At 40.2% G+C, this 24,393-nt stretch overlaps 1 protein-coding gene across 1 annotated transcript in view; it reads left to right on the forward strand.

Moving 5' to 3' along the window:
* Thsd7b (thrombospondin type 1 domain containing 7B) overlaps window positions 1–24,393 on the forward strand; it is an 852,383-nt gene that overhangs the window by 748,217 nt on the left and 79,773 nt on the right. The window contains exons 16-17 of the mRNA XM_042258057.2: window positions 9,598–9,731; window positions 19,346–19,496. Of these exons, the coding sequence (XP_042113991.2) occupies window positions 9,598–9,731; window positions 19,346–19,496 (285 nt within the window). The remainder of the gene's footprint in view (window positions 1–9,597; window positions 9,732–19,345; window positions 19,497–24,393) is intronic.

The raw sequence follows: 24,393 nt of genomic DNA on the forward strand, positions 1-24,393 counted from the left end.
ATTCTCCTTTTTTTATACTTTATTATCTCTCTTTTTCAATTTCTTTCTTTAAATTATATGTATGAGCATGCACATACATGTAGATGGGAGTGCAGGTACTCACCGAAGTCTTAGAGGTTGAGCTACCGGCATCTGTGAGCTGGGAACCAACTCTGGTCCTCCTTAAGAGCAGTGTGGGCTCTTAACCGCTCTCCAGCTCCCAGTCTCTTTTCTGTTACCACAGAGAAAATTGCTTTCTCTGTGGATTTTTGGCTATGATAGTCTAGGAAATAGGCTTACTACCTGTCTACATGTCTGTCTGCCTGTCTGTGTATCTATTCCTATCTACCATTCTATCATATATCTATCATCTCTGTCCATCATCCATCAATCATCTAATTATCTTCTACCTTCCATCCACCGTCTGTCATTTCTATCTATAATCTTTTTATCATCTACTATCATCTATCCATATACCTACCCATCTATCCATCATCCATCTGTTCTTACACTAAATTGCAAACAATATTCCGCATACTCTATCTAAACTTCTCTGAGACAAACATTTTCTTCAATTTTTAAACAATATTATTGTGATAAGAGAACTAAATACAAAACTTTTTTTTTTTTGGTTTTTCGAGACAGGGTTTCTCTGTGTAGCTTTGTGCCTTTCCTGGGACTCACTTGGTAGCCCAGGCTGGCCTCGAACTCACAGAGATCCACTTGGCTCTGCCTCCCGAGTGCTGGGATTAAAGGCGTGTGCCACCACCGCCCGGCTAAAACCTAACCTTTTAAAGATGTTCACATGTGCCACAGATTTGTCATCTATGGGCATGGTACCGTGTGGAAGATCTCTATAACTTCCCTGTGCAAAGGAAATTTTACACCCTTTGATTAGCAATGCTCCATCTCTGCAGCCCCATCCCCCGGCCCACACTGTTCTGTTCTTTGCTTGTGTCTATTTGATTATTTGAGACACTAGGTAGAAGTAGAATCATGCAGCATCTTTCCTCCTATGATTGATTTGTTTCAGGTCTTTGTGTTTGTGATCTCTTTTCTATTCTCTATTGAAATATCAAGAATGTGCCTCATCCAGTATTTTCTGGAAGCATCCATCATTGCTGCCATGGCGTTGCTTCTTTTCATTTGAGTTTGACAGATAACTGTAATCTGTTCTATGAAAATCAGAATGGCCACCGTGGCTTGAATCCTGGCATTCTGTGCACAATCCCCCAAAACTCTCACGATTTCATACCACACAGAAGATGTCCATCAGAAGCATCTCCCAAAAGAGTCACAAAGACATTCAGACCCTGGGGGAAGATTCCTCCTCATGTTATATTCGTTGTGATTATCTGTCAAGGGCTGTGGGGCAGAGGTAGACTTTTTAGTTCAACTTCCCCACATTGCGTAGGTTGGTATGATTTCTCTGCTCTGTGAAATGGTAAGTGTGCATGCATGCATGCTACTGTTGTCCTTGTAGACTATCCCACAGTTTATAGGACTGAAAAAAAAACAATAATTTATGTTGGTAACTGACTGTCTTTCTTTTTGGTGCTGTTCACTTTAAGACCATGATTTATTTTCACATTCACTTAAATAGCATACAGGAATAATCACAAATCAGCTATAAATGAAGATATAATATTACAGGTAGAGTATTCTCATCTGAAATAGTGGGTCATGACGTGGGAATTTATTTTGAATTTGCAATGTTGTGTCCAAATATTAAGATGCCTTGGGGATGGGAACCAAGTCCCCACAGGAAAATCATGTAAACCATGTGGTGAAGTAAGACATGAAATGTTTGACCTGTGATATCATGTAGGGCTCAAAAACTTGTATGTTTTGGAATATTTTCGATTCTGGATATCATATTAGGGATGCTCAAGGTGTATAGAGTTTCTTAATTAAATTATTTGTAGTTATTTGTCATTGTCAATAATCTAAACTATATCAGCACAGGTAACTCTGGGCCTTTAGATGAAAGTCTTGCAGCTCCTCTCTATTAACCACATTCTGTAGTGGCAGCATGATACTGTGTGACATCCCTGAAGATGGAAGGGTGCACGGAAGAAATGGATGCATATTCATGCACAGTTTAGGATACCTCAGTCTCATTTTCATCCTTAAGTAGAGGGAAGTAGATCTATGTTAATCATTCATGTTGTGGTCACGTTTTCATTTCTATAATAAATACCTGGGGTGGAGAGGTACTTTTAGCCACCAGTTTTTATGACTGGAAGCCTAAATAGCACAACCTGTTACAAGGCCCCCTGGGCTGACTTGCCCCATGAATAGGATGCATGTCTTTCTGTACTTGTGTGTTCTTCTCTGGTCCTTATGAAACTACCACAGCTTCAGAAATAAGAGCTCCTGATGAATGACCTAATCTAATCACTTCTTGGAAGCCCCACTCAAAAATCGATAGTCATACTGCATTTCTACTGTCAATCTCATGATCAAAAGACTTTGGGTCCTGAATCTCTGCATGCCCTCAGGGTCGGTAAGGGACAATGGCATTCAAAACAATGTAGCACACGGTTTTCCCTCAGTGAAGGTGTTCCCCTTGATATTGAGTACTCAGTGTTAAAAAGATGAATAACGTGGCAGGTTTGGTGGGACAAGTCTTTAATCTCAGTGCTCCACATGCAGAGGCAAACAGTCCTCTGTGAGTTCAAGGCTAGCCAGCCAGGCAAACAAGGCTATATAATAAAAAACCCAGTTTAAAAAAAAATCATTGATTGGGCCAAAAAGAAGACTCTGCACCAATGGGAAGGAAGAAAAGAGAAGAGAAAGAAGAGGAAAATGGCATTTGGGGTTTCTCAGAAAGAAAAAAAAAAGCTTCCATTATTCCTTTAAAAAAAAAAAAAGAAGAAGAAGGTTATTCTGTGCAGAATTCCTTTTACCAAAATCTAGTCATTATTGCAAATTTAGGGTAAAGCCTTCTTGATAGTCAATTTCTTACTTATGTAAAGGGGTGGCAGTTTCTCATCTCTTTAGTTGTTACATAATAGCTAAAAACAACTAAACAAAAGCTTGAAGAAGCGAGTACTTGAGCTGGGCTGTGAATGTGGCTGAGAGTTCCACTTTGGAGATGTCTTTTCCCATCTGCATTGTCTGCTCGGCTTGTTCCATGAGGACCTTCTGCTCTTAGCTTAGGCTTGGGAAATTCCTAGTGAGAGATAAGCTAATTCAAATGCAATGGGGCTCTCAAGTTAAATTAAAATTTCATTAATCAGAACAGTGTCACATCTTTTGACAAGAGATAATACGAACGTGGCTCAGATTACATTGTTCAATGAAACTGCAGATAAGTTTGGTGTGTGAATTCCTTCTTAGACTCTGCAAAGCCCAGTTGGAAACCATGGGGAGATGGGAACTAGAGCCACCAACTATTATTTTAGCAAACATCTTATTGTTCAATGTGTTCATCAATAGATTTTCTACATAATGCTCACTTAGCATTGTGAGGATTTTTTTTTTTTTTAGTGTCAAAATTGAAAATATATGATGCGTACCTAGAGCCAGTGGTGACTCTTAACCAGCCCGGTGTGGTGGCATTCTGAGGATGTCTCTGCCAGAGCCATGCAGATGAAGAAGTTAGCCTGGGAAGTGAGGGGAGCCCAGCCTCAGATCAGCACTTGAACTAAACTGACAATTGTCAATACTTCTGAGCACCATTCACTTGACCTAGAAAGAATCCCCAAAGAAAACCAACTCGAAATTTTCCTGAGAGGAACCCCAGCACAAAATCAGAGGCAGGATGATTTGCCTGTAGATACCAATTTAAAAACATTTATGGATTTTTCTCTTCAATCCACTGTTTTAATTAAAATAACTCCAACCACTCTAAAGACATATGTCTGCTCTTGGTTAAGTTTCAGAAGTTGATTTTTTAAGAAATATTCTGGCTTTTTGAAATTGTTAAAGGAGCCTTCCTACCCAAAGGTTAAGAATAAATTACTTTTGCATTTTTTCTATATAAAGGAATTGACATTATCTGATCGACAACCTCATACACTTATTTTATGGTTTTTCTTTTGTAAAGAATTTTAAACTATAACTATCCCTCAGTATCCTCAAGGGGCTGGTCTCAAGATTGTCTGCAGAAACTAAAGTCTATATGTTCAAGTACATTATGCTAATAGCATAGTATTAACATTGGCTGTGCATTTTCTCATGTATACTTTAAGTCAACTCTAGATTACTTATCACACCTAATACAATATAAAGGATGTAGAAATAGTTGTTTCAGTATTTAGGAAGTAATGATAATGGGAAAAAAATCTTACAGATGCAATATTTTGTTTTTTTGAGTACTTGTAGTGTGTAATGGGTTGACTCTGTAGCCTGGAAACACAGAGAGACGAGTCCCAGCATCATCCTCACCACTGAGGAAGCAGGCAGTATTCTTAAGCTTTGAAGGTGGAGTGTCCTAGACAGGCTCACAGTTTAGACACCCTCGTTGGTGGCACTGTCTTGGGAGGCTCTGTAGAGCAGTGGTTCTCAACCTCCCTAAGCTGCCACCCTTGAATACAGTTCTCATGTTGCCGTGACCCCCCCCAACCATAAAATCATTTTCGTTGCTACTTCATAATTGTAATTTTGCTACTGTTATGAGTCTGTTTTCTGGTGGTTTTAGGCATCCTCTATGAAAGGTTCAGTCAGCCACAGATTGAGAACCACTGCTGTAGCGCCCCCCCCCATTAGTAGCGCTGCGGGCCCCCCCCCCCCGTTAGTAGCGCCTATCCCCTCCTCCTCCCCCCCCCCCCCCGTTAGTGCATAGAGCCTTGCTGAAGGCAGTGATTCGCAGGATGGTGTGCCTTGAGGTTTTGTAGCATTTCCATGACTCTGCCCTGGCTCTGCTTCCTGACCGATGACCAGATACCGCACCAGCCCTATCTTCTGCTGCCACAGCCTCAAGCAGCGTCTCCCCTGCCACGATTAACTGCAACTCCAAACTACGAGCCAAAATTAAATGTTCCCCCTTACGTTGCTGGCCACCAGAAATTCGATTACAGCAACAAGAATGTCACTAACACAAGTCATCTCTTGGTGACTGGTATTTTGCTGCAACATGCTGAGCAGACAATGCGTACAGGAAAGAGACATCTCCTGAATGGACCTCTCAGCCACATTCACATTCCAGCTCAGACATTTGTTTCCTTAAGCTTTAGTTGTTTTTAGCTACGTGTAAGCATCACACCAACCTTGTCAACATCAAATGATTCTGATGATGAAGACTTCAGGCGAAGTATGTGACACACAGGATTATTGTGGTATCCTTGCTGATCATGATGGCACAATTGCACAGGATGTGGGCACAGGGGCCTTCTGTCTGGTGCTCACCACCACACGTATTACATTATGCACAATCACATACAAGCCAGACTGATGAATCTAGAAACAAAAGCTCTTGGAGTCATGTGATGCTTTAAAGTCAGGATGGAAAAGAGTGAATGTTATTAACTAAAAGGAAAGTGTTTGGTAAGCTGAAGAAGGGAACCTACATAGAGAAAAAGTGGAAGCTGTGGAGCAGAGAGAGAGAGAAGAGAGAACATGGACAGAGAAGAGCTAGAAGGAAAGTTCTCAGAATGGATGGCCAAGGACTGGGGCTTCATCAGAGGTAGTTTGTTCATATTTGGGATAGAAGGAAGCACACTGTGCTAAGGCTTTCAGTACTCCTAGAGAACATCTCATCTCATTGCAGTAGGACAGAACCTGGCTCCGACTCGCCAAGATCTTTGGTCCCAAATGGGCCTTATAACAGATTACTAAATTGTGCTAAGTACCTGGGGTTGGGGTTGAAGCTGGAGGTCTCGGTAGATCTACCTAGGTCCTCACTGGCAGCTTTCCTGCCAAGTTTATTGCAATAACACACCAGAGGCTGTGATACCTCCTTTCCCCTCCTTTCTGCCCCCCTCCCTTCCCCCCTCCCTTCCTCTCCCCATTCTTCCCTTCTTCCTCTACATTTATTGATAGTTTTTTACCATGTGGTTATTTATTGTTTTTAGGCGCTTAGACTCTAAGGTTGTGATATCCAATAAAAACAACCCCCAAGCCTCACTGAGATCCTACTACCAAGCTTATGCCAAGGAAGTCCATCTAGCTGGAAAGGGGTCTCTGAAAGCACTGCTTAATTAAACTGATCCATTGCAGCAAGTACAGTTTTATTTCATGAATATTAAAAGACTGACTCAGTGAATGAGTTTATGATATGAATCTAGAGCTGGCAAAATTATAAAAACCCAGGTCCCCAGCGAAGACGTAATAAATAGGACTCATTTCTAGGAGAATGAACTGGTGCCTCTCTCAGAGGATTTAGAGTTTTCAGCAATGTAGTTAGCATCTATGGCCCCATTAAAAGCTGTTATTTTCCCCTAATTTGTGCCATTTAGAACTGATTTTCATTTAACTTTCCCACGGCTCATTTCTCTCCTGCAGAACATTTTCATATGATTCCCTGATAAAGTCCACGTGGTAACACATTTCATTATGAAGCTATAATAATAAAATCAGCACCGACCAACAGCAGCACACAAAAAGCAAAAAGCTGGCAAGGAGAAATCAGAATCTGGAGAGTTAGTCTTCATGTTTGAAATCCCTGTTGCATTCTTACCTAATGTGGGTAGTTTTGAAACCTCCCCCCCCCGGGGGGAGGGGGCCCTAGCCTGATGAACGAGGGCTTTATGAGACAGAGCTCATGGCTCTCCTTATTCCATAGCTTCAGGAAAAGGCAGCTGTGTCCTTTGCATTGCATTTTATTGTCCTTTGCAAAATACTCCTAGTGCCACAGAGGGGGCTGCACTGGAAGAATTGAATGAAAGGCATTTTGCAAACTGAATACCTTCAAAAATATGTTTCAGTTTATCTAAGGCTCATTAAGATCCCCTTTCACCCCATATTTTATGAAATAAGACCTTCCAAAACAGTATTTTTCTGCCTCTTGCCAAAGACTGACCTCTCTCTCTCTCTCTCTCTCTCTCTCTCTCTCTCTCTCTCTCTCTCTCTCTCTCTCTCTAACACATATGTGAAGAGTATAAATTGCAGGGTTTTTTTTAGTATATTCTCTCAGTGTTAATTAAGGTCCAAATTATACAGTTTGTTAAGTTAATAGAACCACAGTGAAAAAATATTAAGGTACTGAGTGAACAAGAGATAATGACAGACAGGTTAGAGGTGACGCCTTTCATGGATGTTTCCTCCCTAGCCATGTACACTGCAGCCCTAACCACCATGCTGGGCTGGAGTATGTGGTCCTTGACAGCACAGACTATGGAGATAGAGGTTTTAGATTTATTTGGGCATTGAGAAGAGGACAGGCATTTGTCAGGTCAGCGAGAATGAACAGCATAAACAGGATTAAAATAGAGACAATGGTCTGGGAATATAGCTCACCAGTACAGTACCTGCTCAGGCTAGACAAACCTGTAGGTTTAATTTTCAGCACTAAAAATAAACCAAAATGAAATGTACATATGGAGAAGGGAAAACATCAAGTAACCCCAGGAGACTGGAGAATCTCTTTGAAGAGGTGCTGGGTTTTATACCTTAACCAAGAAGATGGCTCATTATCTTCCTCCACAGACCTTCTCATTGCCTTGCAGTAGCCTCTCATTGTGGTTAGCTTCTCAGAGCACTGGAAAGTAAGGAATAAAAGACAGCAAACCCATGCATGCCGAGGCAGGTACATGAATCTGAGAAGTTTTTCATTTCCCATCTGATCTTGGGGCTTACATGGGAGGGAGCGTGGTGTAGAAGTATAAGCTCTTCTCAGTATTGGCAGCTTAAGAAAACTGGGTATGTTGCATGAAGGATTTCCCACCCATTTTCTATTCAGTTTAGCTTTCAAAATTAATTTTGATCTATTTCTTAGTTGCTTGAAGGAATTCCTTGTGCTTTCTTGTGTCTCATATTAAAGTGTTTATGAAAATACATATTAGTATGCATTAAAGGATATTATAGAGAGATAACACATAAATTTTGAGAAAGCCTCATTTTCCTGGTGTGCCTGCTTCGGATAAATCCTTAGTTGTTAGCTGAGTGTCTGCCTGATAGAATCTTGCCCTTTTGTTTTGGGAGACTCTCCTCTTCCCTCTATTGTCCTGTGAGAACGGGAGCAGACTTTTCCCAGCTGCAAGTAGCTGCCTCCTTATTCTGCTGCTTCAGACCCTTCCACTCCATTCTTGTCAGCAGCCACAGCAGGAAGGTATTTTGTTATTACTTAATTCCTCTCCTTCCCCACATCCATTTCCCCTTCTGTCTTCCTTTCTCTTTTGATTTTGCCATACATATTCTTCACTCTGTGTTCTCTTTTTTCCTTGTGAGCTCTTCGTGCCAGGCCTAAATAGAATTCCATGGTTAAAAATAGTTCCCGGCATTGTGATTCCTAAGAACGAGTGTCTCCAATCACTTTCTCCCATGTGATTTCGGTGAGCATGCTAGCAGAGCTCCAATCTCCCTCTGATTGTCCCATTATCCTGTGCTTTTCCTTGCATTTAGTAGGGACGTATAGGCTGTGTTTTCATGTGGATGGCTCCGCCCAGTCTTCTTCTACAATTTCATAGAATTAGAAAGGAGGTCAGGGGAAGATACTGATATTTAACTCTTGTAAAAGGAAAAGCTTAATTACATCTTTGGTAAGAGACTGCATCCCTCCTTTTCACTCTGCCTGTTTCCAGAGTCATCTCTGTGAGGCAGAAGTTTTTATTTTTTCCTATGCCTCGTACATTACAAGAAGCCTGCATCTGTGATGAGAAGCAATGAATGCTCATTGCAGGCTCAAAGAGACCTCAGTTGCCTGTGAAGTACTGCAATACATTCAGGACAGGCTTACCATGAGCAAATGCACAGGAAAGAGCAGCAGAGTTCAGTGTTCTCACTGCTTTATTTTTCATTATAAAATTATAAATATCCTTAGTAAGCATGTCAAATGAGTAACTGATTGGCAGTATCTATCTTGTAATGTGTGTGTGTGTGTGTGTGTGTGTGTGTGTGTGTGTGTGTGTGTACGCACGCACAAGCATATTCATTTTAGCTATTCTCTGAAACCATTCTCCAAATAGCTACATTCCTATGAAGCCACAATGCTTAGGAAGCTGAATGATTGCCTGTTAGCATTGATCATTTGGGGGCAAAAAAAAAAAAAAAGAAATTTCCAGTGTAAATAATATCACTTTTCTTACACATTCTAAACCCCCCTCATATTCAAGAGTAAATTTGCTTTACATGTGTTTGTTTCAATTGACATGTTAACGTACATCTGGGAATACAATATATCATCTAATTGAAAACTGGCATCTGATAGATATGAGCAAGCTCTTTGAGGAAATAGAATGATAATGGAATTCCTGCTCCTGGTGCAGGAATGGCTGTCCTTTGTTCTCATTTGTGAAGGCATACCATCAGACTTCAACTGATTTCCTTGTGTGCTTCTTCAGGCAGCTCACTAAATTCAGAGAAGTCAAATATGTCTTCCTTTGGGGGGATGTAATTTTGCTAATGGGCCACAGTGTCATTTCTCAGGTTATGTTCACCTGGCATTACTAAAGGATTTTCTATGACTTACACAGTTTTACATATTTTTTTTCTTTCTTTCTTTCCTGCTCTTGACAGGTTCATGAGGCAGTCCCATGTTACAGTGAGTGCAATCAATATTCCTGGGTTGTAGAACACTGGTCTCCATGCAAAATCAACAATGAGCTGAGATCTCCACGCTGTGGAAGAGGAACACAATCTAGAAGAATCAGGTGTGTGATGTTGAGATAGAGCATTTGTGCCCTTCATTAGAACACTGGTGTTGCTATCCAGATACTGGATGATATCCATTCCACATCCTATGCTCAACCCCGAGAATCCATGGAAGCAAGTATATCCCTCCTACCTTGTGAGCAGTGGGAAGGCCTCTACAGTCCACCATCCATGGTCTTTACTATTTCCTGATTATACTGGGGATAGTCCACTGCAAGGAACAAATCAGTGTCCTTCCGTTGACTCCCAGCCACCACTGCTAACAAATCAAGAAGTTCTCACTGCTTTTGCCATTTCTCATTTTAGCACTGTGGTTAGTATATTTGATGGCTTTTAATCTATTTGGAGATGCCATTACATCACACTGAAAAGGTTAACTTAAACCATCCATAATTAGCCCCAAACACTAAAATTCAATCAGATCAATGAATAATATTTATTCATCTATGAAATAATTATTAATTCTGGGTCTCACTGAGGAAGCTTGTCAAATGATTTTGCCCTATATATTAAGCACCAGAAACAAAAACATCCTATGCCCGAGTTTGCCAAGTTGGTACATGTCAAAATAGCTTGTAACCAGAGAACAGCTACCTTCATCACAAAGCATAATAGCAATAAAATGTTACCATTTGGACAAGCAAAAGCTCAAGTATTGATATACAACAGTATGTAAAATAAGAAAAAAGATTAGCGTCACCCGTTACCCACCTGAATAGCATAGGGCATTAGTTTTTCAGATATAGAAAACTCTAATACAAAAGAATAGACAACAGCAGAGTCAGATAGCTGTCTGTTAAGGTAACCATTAGCTGCAAGCCTGTTACCAAGGTATATCTTACATGTGTTGACTGTGACCTTGGGGAGGCTTCATCATTCAGTGATTCACCCCATGATGGCCACTCTAGCAGTTCCAATGCTCCAAAATCTCAGAAAGGCATGGCAAAAGTGACAGCTGATGGCAAAATTGTAAAGATGCTTCTTAATAGCCCAGGCAAAAGCAACCAGAGAACCCACTCCCGTTCCTTGTGTCCACTGCTGCTTTGCTCCACAGTCTCTTCGTCTCAGGTTCCAGCGGACTCTGGGCTTTAACCATCTCTTTGTCAAAAACTCTGCCTTGTGTCATAGTCTCACATGATTGTGGAAAGTGACTGGCCGAGCAGGTTTATAATGTAGGCTGCCGATCCCCTTGCACTTCCTTCCTGTTCAAGCCTCTTTACAATTTTAAAAGGAAATCTTAGGGAAGATAGAAAGCTTTAAGAAAATCGACTGCTACCGACAGAACTCTTTCACACTGACGGAGGAAGACACAGGCAACTAAGTTCCTTGCAGCCATACCTCTCAGCTCATACATATGCAGCCTGATACAGTAAAAACAAGTACATAAATAATACAACTAACAGATGTTCCTATGTGGCATACTAATTCTACCCCCTCCACAAAGCCATCTGTCAAAGTGCTAACCCCTGGCACCTCACACTGCAATGGAGATGAATGAGATTGGGTAGTTAGAGGAAAATGAGGCAGTGTATCTGCCCTAGTCCAATCTGCATGGTGTCTGCATGAGAAGAGATTGGGGCTGAGCATGGTGGTGTATTTGGGAGGCAGATGCAGAGGGAATGGAAAGTTGAGGCCATCCTGGGCTACATGAGGCCCTTTCTATAATGCAAAATAAGATGTGGAGGGGTAGATAAGGACATAGATACATGCAGAGAAAAGACCATAGACAAAGGGGGAAAGAAAGCAACCCGCTAACAGTTTGCTCTCAGATGTCTAGATTTCAGAATGAGGAGAAAATACATCTGTATGGCCTGTGCTACCTTCTCATGATGTTTTTCTGTTTGCTATGGTGGCCCTAGCTGACCAGCACATGCTCACTATTAATGTCACATGCAAATATGTGAACCAAATAGTCCAGGTACCTTGAACTACAAACTATGGTTGATCTTAGTAAGACGTGGTTGCAATGAATGAAACAGGTTATCTCTTCTCTTTCTTACAATCTCAGTGCTAGAATACTGTTTCACCATTTGATCATGACTGTGATAACTCTCTCCATATTCAAACTTCCTATGTCCCAGACATGGCTCTTGGTATAGGAAATAAAATAGTGAACAAGAAATATCTGTTTCCTCAAGGAAAAATAAAACTGACAAAAAATACATAAACTAATATAAAATGAGACAGCTTCTCTTTGAAATGGCAAGAATAAAACTAAAGTGGGTTTGGGTTTGTTGGGGTACTGTTTTAGAGAGGCTGGTCAACAAAGTGAAATTTTGGCAGGAACTTGAATGAAATGGGAGACCTGCCTGGATGTGAAGGAGAATCCCCAGGGAAAGCAGCGTGCGACAAAAGCTTCCTGACTTGATGGGGAAAGAACCAGATGCCCCACATGGCTGGTGCTGGTGTGAAAATCATGTTGTGTTCTTAAGGAAGGCAAAGGCAGGGCATTATTCTAACTACAGAATGAAGCCATGAAGCTATGAAAGGTTTAGGGTAGAAGAGAGGGCCCATTTATACCTGTCCAAAAGAATTTACCTAGGGGTGGTACAGAGAAGGTTCTGAAGGGTACAAAAAATTTGGAAGCAAAGGTGTAGGTTTGAGGCCATTGCAGAATTCCAGGTGGGAGAGTCTGCCAGCTGAATTTGGCTTAAGATGATGAGAATGTTGAATTTAGAATAAATTTCAAAGCTACAGAACATGGTATATGATGATTAAATGGCCATAGAACAGGGGAGGAGGAAATATAAAGATCGTTAACTGGTCTTATCAACAGGAGGAATGGTGGTACCATTTGTTGAACTGGGAAATGTGAAAAATCAGGCTTGACAGGAAAACAAGTTAGCTTTCAAACACGTTAAGTTTGAGATATGATATTAGCTTTCCAACTGATCTATTATAGGCTGGTGTTCAGAGGAGAGATTAAGGTTATAAATTTCACTGCCATTAGCTTATAAATTTGGTATATGTTGATAACATTTTGAGCCCTGGGTAACTCTAACATTTATAAGTTAGAAAGATCCTCAGAGAATGTTTCTAAAACTGGGACTGATAAATATCCAGAGGAGCAAGAAGAAAACAAAGGGAATAAGAAGTCGAGCAAGAGGGTTTTTCTTAAAGAAAGATGCAGTAATCAACTGTCTCAAATGCCACTTAGTTCCCTGAGATAAGCACTGACCGCTGAACTCGGTGGTTCGGAGTCTCTGAATGATTCTGATAAGAGGGCTATCGGCGATGGCAACAACGGAAGCCTGACTAAAGTGGTTCAAGATGGAATAGTGGAGGGGAGAAAAGGCAGGAAGTGTTGACAGTAAACACAGAAAATGCCTAAAAGCAGTTTTGCAGCGTGTACGTGAAGTGAGTGATTGCTGAAGGGGAGATGGGCAGGAAAATTGATGACATGGGATATGTAATAGATTACTGGATTTCATCTGGGAACACCTTCAATTTCAGTCTTCTTAAGTCTTTACTTGTGGACTGCTCAGAATCCCTGAAAACGCTTCTTCTTCAATCATGAATGAAATAGATAATTCTAATAGCCAGTATTCTGAGAGCACAATGAAAAGAATTCTAGTGCAGCAAAGAGAGTGTGAGCACCCAAAGATGTCTACATTCTAATTCCTGGACTCTCATATGTTTTCAGGCACGACCTTGGTAATGACCTTGCAGTGGGACAACAGCTCTAAGATGTCTGGGTGGCACAGTTTTTTCATAAGGGATTTTAAAGGGGTGGGGGGGCGAGGAAGAAAAAAACACGACAACAGAAAGAAGATAGGAAGAAGCTCAAGGATCCTGCTCTGCGGGTGGAAGAATGTGCCACCAAAGGAAAGACAGTGGCCTCTGAAGCCTAAAAAAACCAAAGAGACATCTCTAGAATTGCATCTCTGTCATCCCCTGCATCTGCACTCAGGCCCTGGGAAACCAGTGTTGTTTGTCTATGCTCCTCAGTTATAAGATAAGAACTTTCTATTGATTAAGCTACTAATTAAGCTCCATGATTAGCAATGATGTTATTTTTAGTAGGTAGGCCTCTACTAAAATTCCTGCTGAAATCTAAGGTCCTTTGGTGTACTAAGAGTTCCTAATCCAAGGGCATTTGGGACCTTCTCTAGATATTAAACCTTCAGTGACTCACAGGGAGAGGAGAGGAACAATCACCAGATTGTGTGCATTATGGGAGGGCATTTGAGGGTCTAGATACCTACTACACACATTTTCAAGACACCTCTAGTGTTTTACGTCATCTTCACCACAATACCCCATCCCCAAATACTTGGTACTACAAATTCCAGAATTTTCTGTGGAGGTTTCTATAATATAGATGTAGTTATTTTAATTATTGTCTCTTAAAGGTTTACTACCCAATGTGAGCCATCTAATTTGTGTAGATATCTGGTGTCTGTTGCCCAGCTGTCGGGCCTTTCCATACCCTGTTACTATGAACACAGTTTGTTCATCAGGTCTGCAAAAGTAGAAAGAAGAAAAGAGGAAGGTGTGACTACAACAGAATGTGACTCTTGCTACCATCACCATTAATGGGGCTTTGATAGCACCTACCTTTATTACTGCTTTTGTCGTATATTGGAAGTGAACAGAAATCAATCCCTAGGTCCACTGGCTATCATTAGCCAGAAATCTCACTTCTCTTTCTCAGTGAAACAAAAGAGCATGAGCTCAGCGTAGGCAATCTAGAAAGGAAGCGCTTTCCAGCTCTCAGTTTGTCCTGTCAAAGATACTGAAGCCATCCTATGGACCCTCCTTCTCCTGTTGACTCCTAACTCAGAAGTGAGAACCTAGAGCTGACTGTGTGCCAGGTCTCCCTGATGGAGATGTTACCCTTTCTTTCTTTCTACTCACCATGCGCTGTTACTCTCCTGTATACAATGGTTAGGTTTTTATTACTTTATTCATACAGCTTGTTTCATTTTCCACCCCATTTCCTAAGTTGCTTTTTTTTTCCATTTTAATGTATTAAAAGAAACTATTTTGGTCAAAGATAGTATAATTGGTCACGGGGCACCACGGTGCTTCAGAACCATTGAGTACCCTGATACCTGCTAGTATTAGACCAGCAAATGCCTTGTGTCTGACCTGTCTATCTCAGGCTGGCCTCAAACAGCTCCAAAGTCACAGTCTTCGTGCCTCAGACTCCTATATCTTGGGATATTAAATGTGTCCCACCATCTGTATATCACAGACATTTTTATCTTCACTTTTATTGTTATCACTAGAATAAAGCACTCACAAATATAACAATGGTGTCTAATTTTCTTATGGTTTTGTACCTTACTAACCAGGCCCTGATACCATAGAAAGCCCTTATAATTCTTTATTAAATAAGGCTAGGCCATACTTGTAATCCTCAGCACTTGAAAAGTAAAGCCAGGAGCATTAGAAGTTCAAAGGCCACCCTGGAGTACATAAGACCTTGACTCAAAAAAAAAATTGAATCAATAAGTATCGACAAAAAATAATTTCTGACATCTAACAAAAGAGCCTGGCTGATAGTGCATGTCTCTTTAGTATTTGGTGGAAGGGTAAATTAAAAATAAGTTTCTGAGATACAAATATAGATAAATGGCCACACCATGGAAATATGGCCGGGTAAGTTTTCATAACACTAGTGCACTCATACAACCAAACCCAAAGTCAAAAACAAAATATTTCTAAGATTTCCTATGCCCTGTTGGTCACTAGCCATTCTTCTAAGGGTCACCACTATTCTGACTCCTTTAATTAGTATTGCTTTACATTAAAACATCTATGGGAAAGAATCATCACAGAGTATAGAGACTTTGTGTGTGACAACCTTTAATAGTGTGTCTTTCCCACCCATGCCCTTCTGTGTACCAAATTCTCACCCTTTATTGGATTCAATGCAATTTTAAACAGTGGATGCAACTGTTAGAGAATATTGAACAGTTGAACTATTTCTGGCTTGGTTGTGTATGAAAACTGCCACTGTAAGCATCTCCAGTTTGTGGTTTGTTTCGTGTGAGTTTTACACATTTCTATTTAAATTCCAGGTTACGTGGAGTAGAAACTCTCAACCAGTTTTTGCATACTTTCCCAACCTGCAGAGTGAGATGATTTATATATCACCAGCATTGCTGCCAAACCTTGATGTTGTCCATGTATTTTACTTAAACCATTTTGAGTAGAATGCTGTGATTTGAACATGATTGAATGCTCATCATGTGTACACAGAGCATGATGACAGATATTATTGTATGTACTTTATCTCAGTTGACACTCTGTTGGCCATACAGGTGAAATGTATATCCTTGGTTTTTTGTGGGCCATGACAGTGTTTGCACATTATCCTTTGACTGTGATGGCCACATACCACATAGACATGTAAAACTCAAATGCTTTTATTAATGACTGATTATTTTCCCATCCCCTACAATATGTGGAGTAAATACGGAGATGGTTTGGAAACTTTGAGAAAGATTTACAAGAGCCATGAGAAGTGTGAATGTTCTGGCCTAAACAAAGTCATCTATTCGATATTTGGAGTAAGAAACTTAAGATTTGTAAAAGTTGAAGGAATATACACTTGGTGCTGGATCTATGTATACTCTACATCTCTGGAGAATGGGTATTGGACAAGATGGCCACTACCCATGACGTTTCTAAATTCTTTTACTTACTGTGACAAGGGTTCTTTATTTTTTTCAACCTTTTTCTACTTTTTTTTAATTTTATTATTTTCATTACTAAGAGATTTTCTATTCATTTTAATTACCAACTACAGATTCCCCTGTCCTCCCTCCTCCCAACCCCCAGCCTTCCCACCCAACCCACCCCCTATTCCCACCTCCTCCAGAGCCTGGTACATTCAGTTGAGACAGGTCCAAGCCACTCCTCCCTGCACCAAGGCTATGCAAAGTATCTCACCATAGGTACTAGGTTCCAAAAAGCCAGTGTATGCACCAGGGACAGGTCCAGATACCACTGCCTGCCTGGGGGCCCCCTAAACAGTTCAAGCTTAACAACTGTCTTGACTACCCAGAGGGCCTAGTCCAGTACCATGGGGACTCCTCAGCTATTGGGCCACAGTTCATGCATTTCCACTAGTTTGGCTGGCTGTCTCTGTACACTTTCACATCATGATCTCGATGTCCCTTGCTCACAGAATCCCTCCTTTCTCTCATTGATTGGACTCCTGGAGCTTGGCTTGGTGCCCAGCCATGGATCTCTGCATCTGCTTCCATCAGTCACTGAATGAGGGTTCTATGATGACAGTTAGGGTATTCAGCCATCTGATCACTAGAGTAGGCCAGTTCAGGCACCCTCTTGCCTATTGCCAGTAGTCTAAGGTGGGGTCATCCTTATGGATTCCTGGGAACTTCTCTAGCACTCTGTTTCTCCCTATTCCCATGATGTATTCATTTATCATGGTATCTCTTTCCTTGCTCTCCCACTCTGTCCCTGTGCCAGCTCAAACTTCCTGTTCCCCTATGTTCTCATCCCCCATCCCTTGCCCTCCATTACCCCCCTCATTCCCAGTTTTTTTATGTAGATCTCATCTATTTCTCCTTCACTGGGTGATCCATGCACCTTTCCTAAGGTCCTCCCTGATATTAGCCTCCCTGGAGCTGTGGGTTGAAGTCTGGTTATGCTTTGCTTATATCTAGTATCCACATGTGAGTGAGTACACACCATATTTGCCCTTCTGAGTCTGGGTTACCTCACTCAGGATGGTATTTTCAAGTTCCATCCATTTGCCTGAAAACCTCATGATGTCATTGTTGTTGTTTTTTTCTGCTGAGTAGTACTCCATTGTGTACTACAAAATGTACCGCATTTTCTTTATCCATTCTTTAGTTGAGGGGCATCTAGGTTGTTTCCAGGTTCTAGTTATTATGAATAATGATGCTATGAACATAGTTGAGTATGTGTCCTTGTGTTATGGTTGAGCATTCCTTGGGTATATGCCCAAGAGTGGTATAGCTGGATCTTGAGAAAAGTTGATTCCTGATTTTCTGAGAAAACCCCATACTGATTTCCAAAGTGACTGTACAAGTTTGCACTCCCATCAACAGTGTAGGAATGTTCCCCTTGCTCTACATCCTCTCCAACATAAGCTCTCCTCAGTGTTTTTTATCTTAGCCATTCTGACAGTCAAACTGTACAATGGAAAAAAGAAAAAATCTTCAACAAATGGTGCTGGCATAACTGGGTGTCAATATGTAGAAGATTGCAAATAGATCCATATCTGTCACCAAGCACAAAACTCAAGTCCAAGTGGATCAAAGACCTAAACATAAATCCAGTTACACTGAACCTGATAGAAGAGAAAGTAAGAAGTAGTCTTGAATGCATTGGCACCAGTGATCACTTTCTAAATATATCACCAGTTTCCCAGACACTGAGAACAACAATTAATAAATGGGACCTCTTGAAACTAAGAAGCTTTTGTAGGGCAAAGAAATGGTCAATAAGACAAAATGACAGCCTACAGAATGGGAAAATATCTTTACCAACCCCATATCTGACAGAAGGTTGATCTCCAAAATATATTTAACTCAAGAAACTAGACATCAAAATAATGAACAATCCAATTAGAAAATTGGCTACAGAGCTAAACAGAGAATTCTTAAAGGAATAATCTCAGATGGCTGAAAAACATTTGAGGAATTGCTCAATATCCTTATTCATCAGGGAAATGCAAATCAAAATGACTCTGAGATACCATCTGATAGGTAATCCTACCTATCCATGAGCATGGGAGGTATTTCCATTTTCTGATATCCTCTTCAATTTCTTTCTTCAGCCACTTAAAGTACTTATCACACAGGTCTTTCACTTGCTTAGTTAAAGTTAAACCAATGCATTTTATATTATTTGTGGCTATTGTTACTCTGATTTCTTTCTCAACCCATTTATCATTTGTATATAGGAGGGCTACTGATTTTTTTGAGTTAGTCTTGTATCCTGCCATATTACTGAAGGAGTTTATCAGCTGTAGGAGTTCCCTGGTAGAATTTTGGGGTCACTTATGTATACCATCATATTGTCTGTAAATAGTGAAAGTTTGACTTCTCCCTTTCCAATTTCTATCCCTTTGATGTCCTTTTGTTGTCTTATTGCTCTGGCTAGAACTTCAAGCACTATATTGAATAAATATGGGGAGAGTGGACAGCCTTGTCTTGTTCCTGATTTTAGTGGAATAGCTTTAAGTTTCTCTCCATTTACTTTGATGTTGGCTGCTGGCTTGCTATAAATTGCCTTTATTATGTTTAGGAATGTTCCTTGTATTCCTGATCGCTCCAAGACCTTTATCATGAAGGGGTGGTGGATTTTGTCAAAGGCTTTTTCAGCATCCAATAAGATGATCATGTGGTTTTTTTTTCTTTCAGTTTGTTTATATGGTATATTACATTGACAGATTTTCTTATGTTGAACCATCCTTACATCCCTGGGATGAACCCTACTTGGTCATGGATAATTTTTTTGATGTGTTCTACATCAAGGGTTCTTTTTTGAGTTATGACTCAATAAAAGACCACTGGATGAAGAAGATTGGGTTTTTCGGTTTGTTTTTCCTCTTTTAGCTGCTGGTCCTAACTCAAATGTATCTATCTTTATGTCCACCACTGTCTAACAGGTGTGTGAGTACTGCTGACAGTGAGGGAGGAGGAGTGGACAGGAGCCTGTGCAACCAGGATGATGCTCCCCCAGAAACCCAGGCCTGTTCTCTTCTGTGTCCCAGCGAATGTGTCATGTCTGAGTGGGGAACATGGAGCAGATGCCCACAGGTAATTTCCTTTGTTGATGCTGGAATCTTCCACTGTTTCCTTCTCAGTTGTTTTCTATAAGTTTACAGTATGAGTTTTCAAGGCTCTCCTCTAGTTGCATGGGAAAAGAATCTTTCCCAAGAACCCACCCATAACTAGAAGAGAAAGAAAAACAAATGAAAAATTACAAACGAGAATGAGCAATTTAAAACACCATTGCCTCTTCCAAGGCATTTATATTGAGAATGTGAACAAGGAAAAGAGCCTGTAATGATCATGCTGTGAGTCAGCTAGGCACCATTTTTAAGGGGTCTCCTCCAGCACCAAATGACTCTCATTATAATGTCTCAGTTCTGTTCCATTTTCATCCTGGAAGTATCAATTTCTTCCTAAGAGTTCAACCCCACTGTGCGATGCTGCTTCTGTTCATGACTCTGTATTTGCCTTTTCCTTTTTTCCCAAAGATGAGACGGTCTTTTTCCTATGTTGCTGCTTCTTCCAGAGCTGAAAAAAAATTTAGGCAAACCATTTGCTTTATTTTTCCTTTTTTAGAAAAATGAAAACATAACAACAATATGGATAATATTAAATAGCCTAATTGCAACAGTGTTTCCATATGATAAAATTTGACATTTTAAAGTTATGTTTCTGTTTGAAGATAGGGAAAGAAAAACAAGGATGAGTTCCAAATATTGCAAAGAAAAAACTCAGATGTACCAAGTTAAGTTATCCTACTGATGGAGTGGGGAACAATTAGAGAAATCTCACTGCTACAATGGAAAGTATCTTTGAAATAAGCTAATAACTCACATTTGCATTTACTAATTATTGATTCCTTCTAATTATTGCAACCTTCAGTAGGTTCTGAAGTGTACTATTTTTATCTGCTGAGTGATTCTGAAAGCAACCAATTCTAAGATGACCCATCAGTAGCACACTCCACTGTAATGTTATTCTTTAGTAGTTCATCATCATTTATTTTGGGGCAATTTAAATATACTGAAAGTTTACATTTTGAGTCATGTATTTGGGGCCAGGCACAGGGTAAGACTAACATATCACTAATCTGTCTACTTAAGTACTACTTACTGTAGGTGATTGTTGGACTGTAAGTCAGAGCAAAGTTCTCCATTTAACAAGTGCTGAGCTGACAATCTTATGTTGTCTGAGGAAGCCAGAGGTTTGGGGTTTAGATTATTAATTCACTTAATTTTGGAAGAATTGAGACCTAGTCAGGCTGAATGCTATTCTTTCTTTAAAATGTTGTGTTTATTTTAACAGCAAAGTGTTTTAAGTCTGCAAAACTTTTCCATGACAGGATACATATTTCCTCCATTTAGACAGACATTAATATAATCGTTATTAATCTACATGCGGAAGACTGAGCAGCCTGAGGAAGTTTAAGTAAATGTGGAGATTATGACCTTCCTCACTTGTTCTAATTTATTCACAGAAGATCCCAGTAAGTCTAAGCATTTGGCTGTAAAAATCTTGCTCTTGGGTCAAAGCATTTGGTGACTGGGCTAAATTCTTTGTTGCAGGATTGGTTCTGAAGTTGTTCTGGCATGGCAATCTGCATTTGATTCCTTGGGAAAACTATCATCTTTGAGGTTTTTCCAAGTGTTATCATTCTGTTTTTTGAGGGTTTAGAAAGTAGAGATGGAGAAAATACTTTAACCTCCATTCATGCATCTTCAAGATGATATAGACAATTGCTCACTTGTCAGTGTGAAATGAGAAGGCTGTTCCTGCAAAAGCTTGTGTAGTGTTACATAATGATAGTAATAATAGCCTTGACAACAGCAATAATAACTTTGAGCAGTCTCATGTGACCATCACTGTGATAAACGTATGTGACATTCTTTCATAACAACAGTGTTAAGATGTCAGATCCTTGTTGGTGCCCTGACCACTGGGACCATGTCTTCTCCAATCCACCATGCTAATCTCACTGTAAACACAGACTTTGAATGGGAATGGTAATCAGAACTCACAGCTGATTACTTCCCCTATATCTAAGTATATTGCACAGTTGTATCAAGTTGTGAGATCTTTGCATAATGCCCCAGCATCCTCAGAGCTAATCAGTGCTCATGATGGAGATGAGCATTGCAGACAGGAAGCTGGATCATTGTGCTTGAAGTTTAATTAACATTTTAATGCACATTTCCTGAGGAAGAGGAAACCATGATTTCATAATTATCCCCTGAACCATATGTTGATTTAACAGGTCTGTTCACTGTTATCTGACCAAATTCTCTTTTAATAGTCAGACGTGCAACATACGTTAGTGAAACTAATTTTCATTCTTATTTTTTTTTCATTCCACCAATATGTAAATGACTTTCATGTGTCTTCAAGTATGATGGTGGCCTGGCAATTCAACTTCTGGATTACAGGATCCTTAACAGTACATGAGGACAATGGCAGCTATTGTTGCATGTATTTAGGGTAGAAATGACATGTGGAAGGTGAGGGTGTTTACAGTTAGTGTTGACAGAAGAAGAGAAATGGAACAGAAGCCTGTAGTTCACCCTTGGTATTGACTGCAACATGGGTGGGAAACCGAAGGGCTGCCATAGGATCTGTTTAAGCTCTATAGGTTAAATATCTCTTCCTCCACACACACAAATTCTTATCCACTCTTACAAAAACCAAAAGATATTCTTTTCCTGAAATAAAACTTTTGTTTTATTTCATCAAATCCCCCAAATGAGATACTGGATCGTTAATCACTGGGCCACTGATCATCTTGCTCATTGCAAAGCAGTTGGAGGAACAAAGCCACGCATTATAAATGGCGGTGGGGGCACTGGAAATGTGTTGGGAGGAAGAACTGGAGGCCAACAATGAGGTGAAGAAAACTAAATCAGCCCAAGGCAGAAGCTGAAGGGGATGGGGGCCCCTAGGTTTTACTATTTCATATGCTTGGGAGATTTTTCATTGCAATGACATGTCTATATCATTTATTCTTTATTCCAAATTGCTCACTTTTCTACAATGCTTTAATTTGAAAAAGATGCTTGTTTGATTGTCCATAGAAGAGTTTTCCCAACCAATAGTGCTCTTTCAAAAGAATCATTGTTTTACCTATGTTTTCCTTTTTAAAATATTTTATTTATTGAAATTAAATATAATTACACCATTTTCTCCTTTTTTCCTTTCTACCCTCTAACCCTTCACACACACACACACACACACACACACACACACACACACTGATATATGTATATGTATGTATGTATGTATGTATATGATATATATAGATCAACAATATGCATACATATATATCAACAATTAATATATATCCTGCTCAGTCCTTACAACATGACTTGTATGTATATGACCCCAGGGCTAGCCACTTGGTATTGGATTGTACTGGATAAGCAGTTTGTGGTGTTCTTCCTTGGGGAAGATACATTTTCCTTATGTCATCATTCCTTAGTTAGCGACAGTCCTTTGTCTAAGGTCAAGGCCTCATAAGATTTTCCCCCTCCATGTTAGCATGTTGGCTGCTGTCATTCTTGGTTGTGTTTTATTTAGGCAGCCATGTCAATGAGACTTCATGGGTGTGCCTCTGACATTTATAAGACGCTAAATCTCACAGCCAAAGTCCTTGTTCTTCTGGCTCTTAGAAATCTTTCCACCCACTCTTCCATTATGATCCGTGAGCCTTGGTGCATGAGTTGTATTGTAGGTGGATCAGCTGGAGCTGGGCACCACACAGTCACTTGTTCTCTGCATTTTGGTCAGCTGTGGCTTCCTGTATTGGTCTCTATCTGTTGCCATGTGACATTTATTCGATGGCGGAGAGAAGTATTTTATGTGTGTAAAAATAAATATATGCATATTTAAGTTCATATAGTCAAACAAATGCATATGTTTATACTTAGCCTTTATTTATCACACATTTTTTAGCTAATTCATTTTTGTTGTTTCCCCTGACCCTATATCCCTCCTGAATATTCTTAGAATCCCATATTTTTCAAACTGATTTATAAATTTCTGGATTCTTCTATCTTATATACTTGAAAATAATACACTACTCGGGTATAGATGTATTTATTTATACTACCAATCTCTGCAGACATTTTTAACCATGAGGTGATACAGATTTTCTATTTATGGATTTTCTTGGAGACTTGCCAATTGCTTAAAACATAAATATTGACATGCTTAAGAAAGCAAAGGTCTTGGTGATGATTATCAAACTGAATCATTTTCTTCGGAAGCAAGGCTGAAAACTTCCTTGAGAACTGTGTCTTAGGCTTAGCAAACAACCTGCATGAACATTTGCTGATTCCCGTCTAGCTGGGTACCAGAGCAGGGCTGATGAAGCCAGATATCCACGTGGTCCCTCCCCTCAGACAGACGGAACAAGATGCTCTCTGAAGACTAGTTCAGATGAAGACTCATAATCAAACAATGACAGCGGTGTATTGTCACCAGGACTGATGAATGTCACAAAGGAAGATTCAAAAAGAAACTGCACTTGCCTTAAGTGTAATGGAATCTGAATTTTATCACTGACTTAACACTGTATAACACACATCCTTTCTACCCTTCCCCCCTCTCTCTGCATGAGTGTGTTGTCCTCTAGTGAAAGCCAGTTTGGAGCATCACCATTGTTTCCTCAGGCAGACTCTGCTTAGAAGACACAGAAATGGATACCTGTTTCCTGAGAACTGATCTGCTTCTTCTGTATTCACAGTGCTCTGACATGACTTGGGGAAGTCTGTGAGCCATGAGGTTTCATTACAGATGAATGCCACTTAGCACCATTTCTGCAAGCTGTGTTTTGTTTCAGGAAGCAATTTGCCCCAATGTCTAGTGCTCCAAGCACTTTCTCGGCCTCTCCTGACCTTATTTAACAAGAGGTGTCGGCCTCTGGAGTGCATGTATAATGACCAAGATCCTC

The sequence above is a fragment of the Peromyscus maniculatus genome, chromosome 11, assembly GCF_049852395.1.
Source record: "Peromyscus maniculatus bairdii isolate BWxNUB_F1_BW_parent chromosome 11, HU_Pman_BW_mat_3.1, whole genome shotgun sequence".
NCBI lineage: Eukaryota > Metazoa > Chordata > Mammalia > Rodentia > Cricetidae > Peromyscus > Peromyscus maniculatus.